The sequence below is a fragment of the Babylonia areolata genome, chromosome 19 (assembly GCF_041734735.1).
Source record: "Babylonia areolata isolate BAREFJ2019XMU chromosome 19, ASM4173473v1, whole genome shotgun sequence".
In the NCBI taxonomy this organism is placed as follows: Eukaryota; Metazoa; Mollusca; class Gastropoda; order Neogastropoda; family Buccinidae; genus Babylonia; species Babylonia areolata.
In genome coordinates this window covers 394,226-413,028 of record NC_134894.1, presented here as the reverse complement: position 1 = coordinate 413,028, position 18,803 = coordinate 394,226, and the positions used below count along the sequence as shown (strand labels likewise).

Below are 18,803 nucleotides of genomic sequence, written 5' to 3'. Positions count from 1 at the left end.
GTCATACAAAAGGTATCAATGACACATGTAGTGATACAATGTCATACAAAAGGTATCAATGACACATGTAGTGATACAATGTCATACAAAATGTATCAATGTCACATGTAGTGATACAATGTCATACAAAAGGTATCAATGACACATGTAGTGATACAGTGTCATACAAAAGGTATCAATGACACATGTAGTGATACAGTGTCATACAAAATGTATCAGTGATGTCACATGTAGTGGTACAATGTCTTACAAAAGGTATCTGTGATGTGACATGTAGTGATACAATATCAAACAAAAAGTATCATTGTCACATGTAGTGATACAATATCATACAAAATGTATCAATGATGTCACACATAGTGATACAATGTCATACATAATGTATCAGTGATGTCACAATGAGTGATACAGTGTCTTACAAAAGGTATCTGTGATGTCATTTTCTACAGATGTGCTACCACTGCACATGATGCTACACTGGATCAAGTGGTCGGAACAGAGGTCGGAGGTCATAGGGTCAGAGTTGATAAGTCAGCTGAGTGCTGTGGTGGGTGGTTCACAACCAGAAGTTTGTTTGCTGTGTGATGGTGGTATCCTTTGTTCCTGATAGCGACAGCTTGTGGGCTGGTGTGTGTGTAACTGTGTGGATGATGAAGACGCAGAAGTGTGTGGTGTGGATTATGAAGATGCAGAAGTGTGTGGTGTGGATGATATTGAAGTGTGTGGTGTGGATGATGTAGAAGTGTGTGGTGTGGATGATAATGACAGAAGTGTGTGGTGTGGATGATATTGAAGTGTGTGGTGTGGATGATGTAGAAGTGTGTGGTGTGGATGATGTAGAAGTGTGTGGTGTGGATGATAATGACAGAAGTGTGTGGTGTGGATGATAATGACACAGAAGTGTGTGGTGTGGATGATAAAGACACAGAAGTGTGTGGGTGTGGATGATATTGAAGTGTGTGGTGTGGATGATAATGATGCAGAAGTGTGTGGTGTGGATGATAATGACACAGAAGTGTGTGGTGTGGATGATAAAGACACAGAAGTGTGTGGGTGTGGATGATATTGAAGTGTGTGGTGTGGATGATAATGACACAGAAGTGTGTGGTGTGGATTATGAAGATGCAGAAGTGTGTGGTGTGGATGATAATGATGTAGAAGTGTGTGGTGTGGATGATAATGACACAGAAGTGTGTGGTGTGGATTATGAAGATGCAGAAGTGTGTGGTGTGGATGATAATGATGTAGAAGTGTGTGGTGTGGATGATAATGATGCAGAAGTGTGTGGTGTGGATAATATTGAAGTGTGTGGTGTGGATGATAATGACAGAAGTGTGTGGTGTGGATAATATTGAAGTGTGTGGTGTGGATGATAATGATGCAGAAGTGTGTGGTGTGGATGATAATGACACAGAAGTGTGTGGTGTGGATGATATTGAAGTGTGTGGTGTGGATGATATTGATGCAGAAGTGTGTGGTGTGGATGATAATGATGTAGAAGTGTGTGGTGTGGATGATAATGATGCAGAAGTGTGTGGTGTGGATGATAATGACACAGAAGTGTGTGGTGTGGATTATGAAGATGCAGAAGTGTGTGGTGTGGATGATATTGATGTAGAAGTGTGTGGTGTGGATGATAATGACACAGAAGTGTGTGGTGTGGATGATATTGATGCAGAAGTGTGTGGTGTGGATGATAATGATGTAGAAGTGTGTGGTGTGGATGATAATGATGCAGAAGTGTGTGGTGTGGATGATAATGACACAGAAGTGTGTGGTGTGGATTATGAAGATGCAGAAGTGTGTGGTGTGGATGATATTGATGTAGAAGTGTGTGGTGTGGATGATAATGACACAGAAGTGTGTGGTGTGGATGATAATGACACAGAAGTGTGTGGTGTGGATGATATTGATGCAGAAGTGTGTGGTGTGGATGATAATGACACAGAAGTGTGTGGTGTGGATGATAATGATGCAGAAGTGTGTGGTGTGGATGATAATGACACAGAAGTGTGTGGTGTGGATGATATTGATGCAGAAGTGTGTGGTGTGGATGATAATGATGTAGAAGTGTGTGGTGTGGATGATAATGATGCAGAAGTGTGTGGTGTGGATGATAATGATGTAGAAGTGTGTGGTGTGGATGATAATGACACAGAAGTGTGTGGTGTGGATGATATTGATGCAGAAGTGTGTGGGTGTGGATGATATTGAAGTGTGTGGTGTGGATGATAATGACAGAAGTGTGTGGTGTGGATGATATTGAAGTGTGTGGTGTGGATGATAATGACACAGAAGTGTGTGGTGTGGATGATAATGACACAGAAGTGTGTGGTGTGGATGATATTGATGCAGAAGTGTGTGGTGTGGATGATAATGATGTAGAAGTGTGTGGTGTGGATGATAATGATGCAGAAGTGTGTGGTGTGGATGATAATGACACAGAAGTGTGTGGTGTGGATGATATTGATGCAGAAGTGTGTGGGTGTGGATGATATTGAAGTGTGTGGTGTGGATGATAATGATGCAGAAGTGTGTGGTGTGGATGATAATGACACAGAAGTGTGTGGTGTGGATGATATTGATGCAGAAGTGTGTGGGTGTGGATGATATTGAAGTGTGTGGTGTGGATGATAATGATGCAGAAGTGTGTGGTGTGGATGATAATGACACAGAAGTGTGTGGTGTGGATGATAATGATGCAGAAGTGTGTGGTGTGGATGATATTGATGCAGAAGTGTGTCGTGTGGATGATAATGATGCGGAAGTGTGTGGGTGTGGATGATATTGAAGTGTGTGGTGTGGATGATAATGACACAGAAGTGTGTGGTGTGGATGATAATGATGCAGAAGTGTGTGGTGTGGATGATAATGACACAGAAGTGTGTGGTGTGGATGATAATGACACAGAAGTGTGTGGTGTGGATGATAATGATGCAGAAGTGTGTGGTGTGGATGATAATGATGTAGAAGTGTGTGGTGTGGATGATAATGATGCAGAAGTGTGTGGTGTGGATGATATTGAAGTGTGTGGTGTGGATATTGAAGTGTGTGGTGTGGATGATAATGATATTGAAGTGTGTGGTGTGGATGATAATGACACAGAAGTGTGTGGTGTGGATGATAATGATATTGAAGTGTGTGGTGTGGATGATAATGACACAGAAGTGTGTGGTGTGGATGATGATGACACAGAAGTGTGTGGTGTGGATGATGATGACACAGAAGTGTGTGGGTGGGATATGTCACCGAGTTTCCCTGGTTTCCTTATGTTGTGAAGACCTGGACCTGAAAGATGGTGTGACAGCCACCTGTGACAACAAGCACCTGTTTGGTGAGCCACCCTTCACTGCACTTCATGTAGTCAGCCACCCTTCACTGCACTTCATGTAGTCAGCCACCCTTCCTTCACTGCACTTCATGTAGTCAGCCACCCTTCCTTCACTGCACTTCATGTAGTCAGCCACCCTTCCTTCACTGCACTTCATGTAGTCAGCCACCCTTCACTGCACTTCATGTAGTCAGCCACCCTTCACTGCACTTCATGTAGTCAGCCATCCTTCCTTCACTGCACTTCATGTAGTCAGCCACCCTTCACTGCACTTCATGTAGTCAGCCACCCTTCCTTCACTGCACTTCATGTAGTCAGCCACCCTTCCTTCACTGCACTTCATGTAGTCAGCCACCCTTCACTGCACTTCATGTAGTCAGCCACCCTTCCTTCACTGCACTTCATGTAGTCAGCCACCCTTCCTTCACTGCACTTCATGTAGTCAGCCACCCTTCACTGCACTTCATGTAGTCAGCCACCCTTCACTGCACTTCATGTAGTCAGCCACCCTTCCTTCACTGCACTTCATGTAGTCAGCCACCCTTCCTTCACTGCACTTCATGTAGTCAGCCACCCTTCCTTCACTGCACTTCATGTAGTCAGCCACCCTTCACTGCACTTCATGTAGTCAGCCACCCTTCCTTCACTGCACTTCATGTAGTCAGCCACCCTTCACTGCACTTCATGTAGTCAGCCACCCTTCCTTCACTGCACTTCATGTAGTCAGCCACCCTTCCTTCACTGCACTTCATGTAGTCAGCCACCCTTCACTGCACTTCATGTAGTCAGCCACCCTTCCTTCACTGCACTTCATGTAGTCATCACTGTATTAATCTTTTTTGTCACAACAGATTTCACTTCACCTTCACTTCATGTAGTCAGCACACCTTCACTTCATGTAGTCAGCACACCTTCACTTCATAGTCAGCACACATTCACTTAATGTAGTCAGCACACCTTCACTTCATGTAGTCTTGTAGTCAGCACACATTCACTTCATGTAGTCAGCACACCACTTCATGTAGTCAGCACACCTTCACTTCATGTAGTCAGCACATCTTCACTTCATGCAGTCAGCACACCACTTCATGTAGTCAGCACACCTTCACTTCATGTAGTCTTGTAGTCAGCACACATTCACTTCATGTAGTCAGCACACCACTTCATGTAGTCAGCACACCTTCACTTCATGTTGTCCTGTAGTCAGCACACCTTCACTTCATGTAGTCGTCACACCTTCACTTCATGCAGTCAGCACATCTTCACTTCATGCAGTCAGCACATCTTCACTTCATGTAGTCAGCACACCTTCACTTCATGCAGTCAGCACACCTTCACTTCATGCAGTCAGCACACCTTCATTTCATAGTCAGCACACCTTCACTTCATGTAGTCAGCACACCTTCACTTCATGTAGTCAGCACACCTTCACTTCATGCAGTCAGCACACCTTCACTTCATGCAGTCAGCACACCTTCACTTCATGTAGTCTTGTAGTCAGCACACTTCATGTAGTCATCACACCTTCACTTCATGTAGTCATCACACCTTCACTTCATGTAGTCCTGTAGTCAGCACACCTTCACTTCATGTAGTCCTGTAGTCAGCATACCTTCACTTCATGTAGTCCTGTAGTCAGCACACCTTCACTTCATGTAGCCAGCACACCTTCACTTCATGTAGTCGTGTAGTCAGCACACCTTCACTTCATGTAGTCGTGTAGTCTGCACACCTTCACTTCATGTAGTCATCACACCTTCACTTCATGTAGTCAGTACACCTTCATAGTCAGCACACCTTCACTTCATGTAGTCCTGTAGCCAGCACACCTTCACTTCATGTAGTCAGCACACCTTCACTTCATGTAGTCCTGTAGTAAGCACACCTTCACTTCATGTAGTCAGCACACCTTCACTTCATGTTGTCCTGTAGCCAGCACACCTTCACTTCATGTAGTCAGCACACCTTCACTTCATGTAGTCATCACACCTTCACTTCATGTAGTCAGCACACCTTCACTTCATGTTGTCCTGTAGCCAGTACACCTTCACTTCATGTAGTCGTCACACCTTCACTTCATGTAGTCCTGTAGCCAGCACACCTTCACTTCATGTAGTCAGCACACCTTCACTTCATGCAGTCGTGTAGTCAGCACACCTTCACTTCATGTAGTCAGCACACCTTCACTTCATGTAGTCGTGTAGTCAGCACACCTTCACTTCATGTAGTCAGCACACCTTCACTTCATGTAGTCATCACACCTTCACTTCATGTAGTCCTGTAGCCAGTACACCTTCACTTCATGTAGTCATCACACCTTCACTTCATGTAGTCCTGTAGCCAGCACACCTTCACTTCATGTAGTCCTGTAGCCAGTACACCTTCACTTCATGTAGTCCTGTAGTCAGCACACCTTCACTTCATGTAGTCGGCACACCTTCACTTCATGTAGTACTGTAGTCAGCACACTTTCACTTCATGTAGTCCTGTAGTCAGCGCACCTTCACTTCATGTAGCCAGCACACCTTCACTTCATGTAGTCCTGTAGTCAGCACACCTTCACTTCATGTAGTCCTGTAGTCAGCGCACCTTCACTTCATGTAGCCAGCACACCTTCACTTGATGTAGTCATGTAGACTGTGTTAGCCCCACATCATGGATCATTCACAGTTGAAATGCTTCATAAGATTGTGTCATGGCCCAACACCTTGGATAATTCATAGGTTGAAATGTAGCAGAATGAACCATGGATAATTAACAGTGGTGATGTTTTGTTTCATGTTTAGCCCCACACCATGGATAAATCACGGGCTGAAATGCTTTCCGTTTTGTTGTTGATGGTTTGGTTTTGTGGTTGGATATTGTTAGTTTTGAGCAAATTGCAGTTCTACACTGGTGTGCCCATTGTGGTCAGTGGGTGTGTGGGTGTGTGTTTTGGACACACAGTGTGTACTGTTGACAGGTGTGTGCGCTGTACCACAGTGAGTACTGTTGACAGGTGTGTGCGCTGTAACACAGTGTGTACTGTTGACAGGTGTGTTTGCTGTAACACAGTGTACTGTTGACAGGTGTGTTATAATACAGTGTGTACTGTTGACAGGTGTGTTTGCTGTAACACAGTGTGTACTGTTGACAGGTGTGTTTGCTGTAACACAGTGTGTACTGTTGACAAGTGTGTTATAACAGTGTACTGTTGACAGGTGTGTTATAACACAGTGTACTGTTGACAGGTGTGTTATAATACAGTGTGTACTGTTGACAGGTGTGTTTGCTGTAACACAGTGTGTACTGTTGACAGGTGTGTGTTGTAACAGTGTACTGTTGGCTGTGTGAAAGACAGTGTCTGGTTGACAGATGTGTGTTGTAACAGTGTCTGGTTGACAGGTGTGTGTTGTAACAGTGTCTCTGGTTGACAGGTGTGTGTTGTAACAGTGTCTGTGGTTGACAGGTGTGTGTTGTAACAGTGTACTGTTGGCTGTGTGAAAGACAGTGTCTGGTTGACAGGTGTGTGTTGTAACAGTGTCTGGTTGACAGGTGTGTGTTGTAATAGTGTCTGGTTGACAGGTGTGTGTTGTAACAGTGTACTGTTGGCTGTGTGAAAGACAGTGTCTGGTTGACAGGTGTGTGTTGTAACAGTGTACTGTTGGCTGTGTGAAGGACAGTGTCTCTGGTTGACAGGTGTGTGTTGTAACAGTGTACTGTTGGCTGTGTGAAGGACAGTGTCTCTGGTTGACAGGTGTGTGTTGTAACAGTGTACTGTTGGCTGTGTGTAAGGCAGTGTCTGTGCTTGACAGGTCTGTGCTGCCATACCTTGGCAGTGTGTACGGCAGTGGCCTATCAGTGCTGTATGACGTGTGGTGCACTGGCCCTGTCTGTCCACACACTGAAAGGTGGGTGCTGTCCATCGGACAGTGTGTGTGTAGTATGTAGGGTGTGTGATGGTTTCAGGGATTGTAGGGTGTGTGATGGTTTCAGGGATATGTAGGGTGTTCTATGGTTTCAGGGATATATAGGGTGTGTAATGTTTCAGGGATATGTTGGGTGTGTGATGGTTTCAGGGATATGTAGGGTGTGTTATGGTTTCAGGGATATGTAGGGTGTATTATGGTTTCAGGGATATTTAGGGTGTGTGATGGTTTCAGGGATATGTAGGGTGTGTGTTGGTTTCAGGGATATGTAGGGTCTGTGATGGTTTCAGGGATATGTAGGGTGTGTGATGGTTTCAGGGATATGTTGGGTGTGTGATGGCTTCAGGGATATGTAGAGTGTGTGATGGTTTCAGGGATATGTAGGGTGTGTGATGGTTTCAGGGATATGTAGGGTGTGTGATGGTTTCAGGGATATATAGGATGTGTGATGGTTTCAGGGATATGTAGGGTGTGTTATGGTTTCAGGGATTTGTAGTGTGTGTGATGGTTTCAGGGATTTGTAGGGTGTGTGATGGTTTCAGGGATGTGTAGGGTGTGTGATGGTTTCAGGGATATGTAGGGTGTGTTATGGTTTCAGGGATATGTTGGGTGTGTGATGGTTTCAGGGATATGTAGGGTGTGTGATGGTTTCAGGGATTGTAGGGTGTGTGATGGTTTCAGGGATATGTAGGTGTGTGATGGTTTCAGGGATATGTAGGTGTGTGATGGTTTCAGGGATTTGTAGGGTGTGTGTTGGTTTCAGGGTAGGGTGTGTGATGGTTTCAGGGATTTGTAGGTGTCTGATGTTTCAGGGATTTGTAGGTGTTTGATGGTTTCAGGGATTTGTATGTGTCTGTTTCAGGGATTTGTAGGGCGTGTGTTGGTTTCAGGGATATACAGGTGTGGGATGGTTTTAGGGATATGTAGGGTGTGTGATGGTTTTAGGGATATGTAGGGTGTGTGATGGTTTCAGGGATATGTAGGGTGTGTGATGGTTTCAGGGATATATAGGGTGTGTGATGGTTTCAGGGTAGGGTGTGTGATGGTTTCAGGGATACATAGGGTGTGATGGTTTCAGGGATATGTAGGGTGTGTGATGGTTTCAGGGATACATAGGGTGTGATGGTTTCAGGGATATGTAGGATGTGTGATGGTTTCAGGGATATGTAGGGTGTGTAATGTTTCAGGGATACATAGGGTGTCTGATGTTTCAGGGATATATAGGATGTTCTATGGTTTCAGGGATATGTAGGGTGTGATGGTTTCAGGGACATGTAGGGTATGTGATGGTTTCAGGGATATGTAGGGATACCAATGGTCTATGATGTATCAGGTATATATAGGTGTGTGATGGGATATATAGGTGTGTTATGTTTCAGGGATATGTAGAGTGTGTGTTGGTTTCAGGGATATATAGGCGTGTAATGGTTTCATGGATATGTAGGGGGTGTGATGTTTTATATATATATATATATGTAGGGTGTGATGGTTTCAGAGATACGTAGGGTGTCTGATGTTTCATATATATGTAGGGTGTGTTGGTTTCAGGGATATATGGGTGTGTGATGGTTTCAGGGATATGTAGTGTGTGTGGTTTCAGAGATATGTAGGGTGTGGGATGGTTTCAGAGATATGTAGGGTGTGGTTTCAGGGATATGTAGGGTGTGTGATGGTTTCAGGGATATGTAGGTTATGTGGTGGTTTCAGGGATATATAGGGTGTGTGATGTTTCAGGGATTTGTATGGTGTGAGATGGTTTCAGGGATATGTAGGATGTATGATGGTGTAGGATGTATGATGGGTTCATGGATATGTGGGGTGTGATGGTTTCAGGGACATATAGGGTGTGTAATGTTTCAGGGATATATGGGGTGTCTGATGTTTCAGGGATATGTAGGTATGTGATGGTTTTAGCGATATGTAGGGTGTGTTATGTTTCAGGGAAATGTATGGTGTCTGATGGTTTCAGGGATATGTAGGGTGTGTGATGGTTTTAGGGATGTGTAGGGTGTGTCATGGTTTCAGGGATATATAGGGTGTGTGATGTTTCAGGGATATGTAGGGTGTGTAATGTTACAAGGATATGCTGGGATACCCAGGGTGTGTGATGGTTTTAGGGATATGTTGGGTGTGTGAAGGTTTCAGGGATACCTGAGGTGTGTGATGTTTCAGGGATACGTAGGGTTTGTGATGTTTCAGGGATATGTAGGGTGTGTGATGATTCAGGGATACGTAGGGTTTGTGATGTTTCAGGGATATGTAGGGTGTGTGAAGGTTTCAGGTAAATGTAGGGTGTGTGATTATTCAGGGATATGTAGGGTGTGTGATGATTCAGGGATATGTAAGGATACCTGAGGTGTGTGATGTTTCAGGGATATGTGGGGATACCTGAGGTGTGTGATGTTTCAGGGATATTAGGGTTTGTGATGTTTCAGGGATATGTTGGGATACCTGAGGTGTGTGATGTTTCAGGGATATTAGGGTTTGTGATGTTTCAGGGATATGTTGGGATACCTGAGGTGTGTGATGTTTCAGGGATATTAGGGTTTGTGATGTTTCAGGGATATGTAGGGATACCTGAGGTGTGTGATGTTTCAGGGATATGTGGGGATACCTGAGGTGTGTGATGTTTCAGGGATATGTAGGGTTTGTGATGTTTCAGGGATATGTAGGGATACCTGAGGTGTGTGATGTTTCAGGGATATGTGGGGATACCTGAGGTGTGTGATGTTTCAGGGATATGTAGGGTTTGTGATGTTTCAGGGATATGTAGGGTGTGTGATGTTTCAGGGATATGTAGGGATACCTGAGGTGTGTGATGTTTCAGGGATATGTAGGGTTTGTGATGTTTCAGGGATATGTAGGGTGTGTGATGTTTCATGGATATGTAGGGATACCTGAGGTGTGTGATGTTTCAGGGATATGTGGGGATACCTGAGGTGTGTGATGATTCAGGGATATGTAGGGTGTGTGATGTTTCAGGGATATGTAGGGTGTGTGATGTTTCAGGGATATGTAGGGTGTGTGATGTTTCATGGATATGTGGGGATACCTGAGGTGTGTGATGTTTCAGGGATACCCGGAGTGGCAGGATGGTACAACAGGTGTTCCCTGTGCCAGTCCTTCCTCTACAGCACCTCCACCTCCATCCGCTTCTGATTGTGTGTGTGTGTGTGTGTGTGTGTGTGTGTGTGTGTATGCCTGTGTAAATGTTCATATACATATGAATAATCATGCATTGATTGGTAGAACAGTCAATAATGTGATAGTTTGCTTAACAGCTGTGAATGTTACATTAAAGCAGATGATGGAGATGAAATTTCTGACTTGTGATGTGTTTATAACTTGTGTCATTCACACACAGACACACATGCATGTGCACACACACATACACACATGCTTACACACATACAGATATGCATGCACACACAAACGCATGTCAGCAAACAGTCAAGAATGCTTCATTCTGGGCTGATATTGTTTATTGAATTTTTCAGCAGTTGTACATAGCGAGATGGGTAAACCTGTGTTTGTGTGTGTGTGTGTGTGAGAGAGAGAGAGACAAGACAAGACAAGACAAATTCTTTATTTCAAGGATAATAGATAAGCACTGGTGTGCTTTTTTACATCCAGTCCCCACCCTGAATAGGGTCTACACTACACAATACTAAATAAAAATGAAAGCATGGTGTTAGTAGAGATACATAACAGAGGAGAACCCCCCCAAAAAAACAAAAAAAAACAAAACAAAAACAAAACAACAACCACACACACACTCACACACACTGAAAGAAACAAACACACACAACACACACCGCACTAAAGACCAGAATTGGGGATAGAGGGTGAGGAAGTTTCTCAGTCAATCATACACATTTGACAAACAGTATCATTAAAATGAATGATTTACATTGCACATTATGGCATAAGGTGGGAAAGGCAATGTTTTTTGAAGGTGGTTGGGCAGTGGTGTTGTTTAATTGTTTTGGGGGAGTGAGATCCATAGGGTGGCGCCTGAGTAAACCAGACTGGATTTGAACAAGTCAATTCTTGGAATTGGGAAATGGACTTGGGGGGATTCCTTGATGAATTTACAGAAAATGTTTCTATCAATGTTGGTGGTGCATTACCTGTCATAATCTTTTGCATCATGATTCCTTTATTGCACTCTAAGGATTAGTGGGAGAATATTCGCTTGTTTATAGTCTGAGTCTAATAGGGAAGTCTTTTTTTAAGGAGTACCAGCTTGAGCCTCCGTTTATGAAGATTCTGTAATGGCTTCATGGTGTTCGCACTTGTGGAGTCCCATAGTGTTGATGCATAATCTATTGTACATGGTGTTTGCACTTATGGAGTCCCATAGTGTTGATGCATAATCTATTGTAGACTGGATATGTGCTTGAAAAAATAATTTCCGTGAATGAAGGTCAAGGAAATGTTTAATTTTGGATAGTTGATGGGTTTTCTGGGCTGTCTTTTTGCAAAGGGAATTCATGTGAGAATTCCAAGTGAGATTGTTGTCAAGTATGATCCCCAGAACTTTATGATCACTAACCTGTTCAATAGGTTCGCCTTTAATTTGGATGGAAGGAAAATTATGTATAGTGTTTTGCCTCTTTTGTCTGGTTGTGATTAACATGCATTTTGTTTTTTGAGGGTGTAGAGACATGTGGTTTAGTTCGGTCCATCTAACGAGGTCATCAGTACTTTCTTGTGAGTCTTTTGCAAGGACAATGTCAGTATGAGAAGTGTGGATTGTTGTATCATCTGCAAAAAGTTTGCAGACGGATTTCATATGGAGCAGTAGGTCGTTTATATACATATTGAGAATAGTAAAGGGCCTAGAATTGACCCCTGAGGAATGCCATAATCAAGTGTTGTTGGTGCAGAGATTGATGAACTCATTTTCACGCATTGTTGTCTGTTTGTCAAATAGGATTCAAGCAAACTAAGACAATTGGTTGACAGACCATACAGTTCAAGTTTTCTAAGTAAGAGGTTGTGGTCTATCACATCAAATGCTTTTTTAAAATCAACGAATAAAACACCACAATATCTGTTGTTATTGACATTGGTATACAATGTTGACCAGTGCTGTGGCATGAATGCTTTTGTCTGAAACCAGACTGAGCTGGATGTAAAAGCTCATTGACATCAAAGTGATGTGAAATATGCTTGTTTATGTGCTTTTCCAGTGGCTTTGAAAGAATAGAAATAATGGAAATTGGCCTGTAGTTTGGACCAGTGGTGTCCCCTGATTTGTAAATAGGAATAATTTTCGCTGTCTTAAATGCGATCGGAAAGTAGTTTTTGTCAATACACAGATTAAAAATGTGTGTTAATGTGTCTGTGATAACTGGAGCGGCTAGTTTAAGAATTCTGCTGTTGATGCCAACCAGTCGGCGGGTTCCTGTCTGTTTTAGTTATGGGTGGAATATTCAATTTAACTTAAGTGTTTTTATTACCACTACAATTTTAATTTTTCAAGGTCATTCAGTTCTGTGTAATCTGTGGTAATAATTTTTCTAGCTATAGTGGAAAAGTGTGTATTTAGTTGATTCAGAGAAACGTCTTTGATCATGGCTGATTTTGACGAAGATTGCTTGTTGGTGAATTGGTTCATAGCTTGCCACACTGATTTGGGGTTTTCTTTCGAGGGTGAGAGAGAGAGAGAGAGCGCGCAATCATAATGATAATGAATTTGATTTTTGAGAGAAAACACTTTGGCGCTTATTTACATCCAGCTCTCAGGGCAAAGAGAGAGAGAAAAAAGAATCGATCACAGAAAAATAACAAAAGATCATAGAAAAAGAAAAACTCACACCCAGTCTCTCTGTCTCTCCCTCACTGGTGTGATCCTTTTGCAGGTCACTTCCCTTCATTCCAGTGTTGTCAGCTTTGCTTCCATTCAATGTTGTCTTCAAACGGACTATAATTATGTTTCTAGATGATGCACGTCCAACAGGTATGGGGACATGACAGGAACACAAATCACCTGACAAACATGACAGGAACATATCTCACCTGACACACATGACAGGAACACATATCACCTGACACACATGACAGGTTCATATCTCACCTGACACACATGACAGGAACACGTATCACCTGACACATGACAGGAACACGTAGCACCTGACACACATGACAGGAACACGTAGCACCTGACACATGACAGGAACACATAGCACCTGACACACATGACAGGAACATATCTCACCTGACACACATGACAGGAACATATCTCACCTGACATATCTCACCTGACACACATGACAGGAACATATCTCACCTGACACACATGCCAGGTCACCTGACACACATGCCAGGAACACGTAGCACCTGACACACATGACAGGTTCATATCTCACCTGATACACATGACAGGAACACGTATCACCTGACACATGACAGGAACACGTAGCACCTGACACACATGACAGGAACACGTATCACCTGACACATGACAGGAACACATAGCACCTGACACACATGACAGGAACATATCTCACCTGACACACATGACAGGAACATATCTCACCTGACACACATGCCAGGAACATATGTCACCTGACACAATGCTGGAACATGACAGGAACATGTCTCACCTGACACAATGCTGATACAACGCGTATCACCTGACACATGACGGGAACAAGTCTCACCTCACACCAGTAAATGAAAAGTTGTATTTATTCCATAAATGCCACTGATTACTATGACATAGTTATTATGGAGTGCCAAGTATCGGTTTGATTATTTCCATGTTGTTTAGTTGATTGTGTAATTTATATACAAAATAAAACGGTGGTCGACCCAAGAAAGTCCGGGTAAAAAAAAAAATTAGAAAAAAGGTCTCACCTGACACATGGAACATGACAGGAACACATTCTCTCTTGACACACATGACAGGAGCACATATCACCTGACACACATGACAGGAACACATTCTCTCTTGACACACATGACAGGAACATATCTCACCTGACACACATGACAGGAACACATCACCTGACACACATGACAGGAACATATCTCACCTGACACACATGACAGGAACACACATCACCTGACACACATGACAGGAACATATCTCACCTGACACACATGACAGGAACATATCTCACCTGACACATGACAGGAACACATATCACCTGACACACATGACAGGAGCACATATCACCTGACACACATTACAGGAACATATCTCACCTGACACACATGACAGGAACATAGCTCACCTGACACACATGACAGGAACATAGCTCCCTGACACATATGACAGGAACATATCTCACCTGACACATGACAGAAACATATCTCACCTGACACACATGCAAGGAACATGTAGCACCTGACACATGACAGGAACATGTCTCACCTAACAGAATGCTGGAACATGACAGGAACATGTCTCACCTGACAGAATGCTGGAACATAACAGGAACATGTCTCACCTGACACAATGCTGGAACATGACAGGAACATGTCTCACCTGACACACATGCCAGGAACATGTAGCACCTGACACATGACAGGAACATGTCTCACCTGACAGAATGCTGGAACATAACAGGAACATGTCTCACCTGACACAATGCTGGAACATGACAGGAACATATCTCACCTGACACACATGCCAGGAACATGTAGCACCTGACACATGACAGGAACATGTCTCACCTGACACAATGCTAACATGACAGGAACATGTCTCCTGCCACACACAATGCTGGAACATGACAGGAACATGTCTCACCTAACAGAATGCTGGAACATGACAGGAACATGTCTCACCTGACAGAATGCTGGAACATAACAGGAACATGTCTCACCTGACACAATGCTGGAACATGACAGGAACATGTCTCACCTGACACACATGCCAGGAACATGTAGCACCTGACACATGACAGGAACATGTCTCACCTGACAGAATGCTGGAACATAACAGGAACATGTCTCACCTGACACAATGCTGGAACATGACAGGAACATATCTCACCTGACACACATGCCAGGAACATGTAGCACCTGACACATGACAGGAACATGTCTCACCTGACACAATGCTAACATGACAGGAACATGTCTCCTGCCACACACAATGCTGGAACATGACAGGAACATGTCTCACCTGACACAATGCTGCGACTTGACAGGAACACGTCTAACCTGACATACATGACAGGAACATATATCACCTGCCCCGATGATGGGACATAACAGGAACATGTCTCACCTGACACACACAATGTTAGAACATGACAGGAACATCTCACCTAACAGAATGCTAGAACATGACAAGAACATTTCTCACCTGACAATGCTGGTACATGACAGGAACATGTCTCACCTGACAGAATGCTAGGACATGACAGGAACACGTCTCACCTGACACATGATAACACGTCTCAACTGACACACATAACAGGAACATGTTTCACATGACAACAGGTCTCACCTGACACATGACAGGAACACGTCTCACCTGACACACATGACAACATGTCTCACCTGACACACATGACACGTCTCACCTGACACACATGACAGACATGTCTTACCTGACACACACAGTGCTGGGACATTGCTGGGGTAGGATGTGTACTAAACTGAGCGGCCATGTTGACTTCCACTTGTTTCAGAGACACTACATCATCTGTCTGTCTGTCTGTCTGTCTGCGTGTCTGTGCCCTTGGTGGTGTGTGGAGAGAATGGCATAACGTTAAAGGGAATTGCCCACAGCCTTGTGACGTGTTGGTCGTGCCGCCATGGTAACGCGAGCCGAACGAACAAAACGGGACAAGAAGCCTTGCTACGAACGGCTCGGGTTATTGGACAGCTTTTCTCACAGCTGGCTGGACAATTGATGGACAGCTGTTCTCACAGCTGGCTGGACAATTGATGACAACTTTTCTCACAGCTGGCTGGACAATTGATGGACAGCTTTTCTCACAGCTGGCTGGACAATTGATGGACAGCTTTAACTTTCTCTCTGCACAGTCCCTATGTCAGCACAGCACAATGCCACACCCTGGGTCTATGTCAGCAGAGCACCCAGCACAATGCCACACCCTGGGTCTATGTCAGCACAGCACAATGCCACACCCTGGGTCTATGTCAGCACAGCACACAGCACAATGCCACACCCTGGGTCTATGTCAGCAGAGCACCCAGCACAATGCCACACCCTGGGTCTATGTCAGCACAGCACACAGCACAATGCCACACCCTAGGGTCTATGTCAGCACAGCACAATGCCATACCCTGGGTCTATGTCAGCACAGCACAATGCCACACCCTGGGTCTATGTCAGCACAGAAAAAATGCCACACCCTGGGTCTATGTCAGCACAGCACAATGCCACACCCTGGGTCTATGTCAGCACAGCACAATGCCATACCCTGGGTCTATGTCAGCACAGCACAATGCCACATCCTGGGGTCTATGTCAGCACAGCACACAGCACAATGCCACACACTGGGGTCTATGTCAGCACAGCACACAACACAATGCCACACCCTGGGGTCTATGTCAGCACAGCACAATGCCACATCCTGGGGTCTATGTCAGCACAGCACACAGCACAATGCCACACCCTGGGGTCTATGTCAGCACAGCACACAGCACAATGCCACACACTGGGGTCTATGTCAGCACAGCACACAGCACAATGCCACATCCTGGGGTCTATGTCAGCACAGCACACAGCACAATGCCACACACTGGGGTCTATGTCAGCACAGCACACAGCACAATGCCACATCCTGGGGTCTATGTCAGCACAGCACACAGCACAATGCCACACACTGGGGTCTATGTCAGCACAGCACACAACACAATGCCACACCCTGGGGTCTATGTCAGCACAGCACAATGCCACATCCTGGGGTCTATGTCAGCACAGCACACAGCACAATGCCACACCCTGGGGTCTATGTCAGCACAGCACAATGCCACACCCTGGGTCTATGTCAGCACAGCACAATGCCACACCCTGGGTCTATGTCAGCACAGAAAAAATGCCACACCCTGGGTCTATGTCAGCACAGCACACAGCACAATGCCACACCCTGGGTCTATGTCAGCACAGCACAATGCCACACCCTTGGGTCTATGTCAGCACAGCACAATGCCACACCCTAGGTCTATGTCAGCACAGCACACAGCACATTATGTCAGCACAGCACCCAGCACAATGCCACACCCTGGGTCTATGTCAGCACAGCACACAGCACATTATGTCAGCACAGCACCCAGCACAATGCCACACCCTGGGTCTATGTCAAAACAGCACACAGCACAATGCCACACCCTGGGGTCTATGTCAGCACAGCATAATGCCACACCCTGGGTCTATGTCAGCACAGCACACAGCACAATGCCACACCCTGGGGTCTATGTCAACACAGCACAATGCCACACCCTGGGGTCTATGTCAACACAGCACAATGCCACACCCTGGGTCTATGTCAGCACAGCACAATGCCACACCCTGGGGTCTATGTCAGCACAACACACAGCACAATGCCACACCCTGGGTCTATGTCAGCACAGCACAATGCCACATCCTGGGGTCTATGTCAGCACAGCACACAGCACAATGCCACACCCTGGGTCTATGTCAGCACAGCACAATGCCACACCCTGGGGTCTATGTCAGCACAGCACAATGCCACACCCTGGGTCTATGTCAGCACAGCACAATGCCACACCCTGGGGTCTATGTCAGCACAGCACACAGCACATTATGTCAGCACAGCACACAGCACATTATGTCAGCACAGCACAATGCCACACCCTGGGGTCTATGTCAGCACAGCACACAGCACATTATGTCAGCACAGCACACAGCACATTATGTCAGCACAGCACACAGCACAATGCGACACTACTGATGGGAGTGGGGATGGAGAGGGAGGGAAGAGGGGGTCGTGACCTCTGCCCCACACTGGGGAGTGGCTGTGCCCTCTGACCTTGACACACTGCTGTAAAGGATGTGGCTCTACACCTGAACAAGGGGAGATAACTAGGAATGAAGTGGGGAAACACCAAGTGAAGACTCCACAAAGCCCTCCACACGCCGTACAGCTATCAACACTGCCCACACAGTCAAGAGTGCTCTCTCTATCAGCTGGCTTTGGGACACCGGAAACACTTGACACACTCAAGATATTGCAGGTTGGGGCTGTCCCTTGAACTGTGGTTGATCACACTGACATGACACATCATGACCTGAACTGTGATCACACTGACATGACACATCATGACCTGAACTGTGATCACACTGACATGACACATCATGACCTGAACTGTGACCACACTGACATGACACATCATGACCTGAACTGTGATCACACTGACATGACACATCATGACCTGAACTGTGACCACACTGACATGACACATCATGACCTGAACTGTGACCACACTGACATGACACATCATGACCCGAACTGTGACCACACTGACATGACACATCATGACCTGAACTGTGACCACACTGACATGACACATCATGACCCGAACTGTGACCACACTGACATGACACATCATGA

At 45.1% G+C, this 18,803-nt stretch overlaps 1 protein-coding gene across 1 annotated transcript in view; it reads left to right on the top strand.

Moving 5' to 3' along the window:
• The window catches only part of LOC143293346 (uncharacterized), an 86,581-nt gene extending 73,034 nt beyond the window's left edge, over window positions 1–13,547 (top strand). Inside the window, exons 17-20 of the mRNA XM_076604124.1 lie at window positions 450–590; window positions 3,281–3,334; window positions 7,126–7,221; window positions 10,313–13,547. Of these exons, the coding sequence (XP_076460239.1) occupies window positions 450–590; window positions 3,281–3,334; window positions 7,126–7,221; window positions 10,313–10,398 (377 nt within the window). The 3' untranslated portion in view covers window positions 10,399–13,547. The remainder of the gene's footprint in view (window positions 1–449; window positions 591–3,280; window positions 3,335–7,125; window positions 7,222–10,312) is intronic.
• Window positions 13,548–18,803: the final 5,256 nt, after the last annotated feature.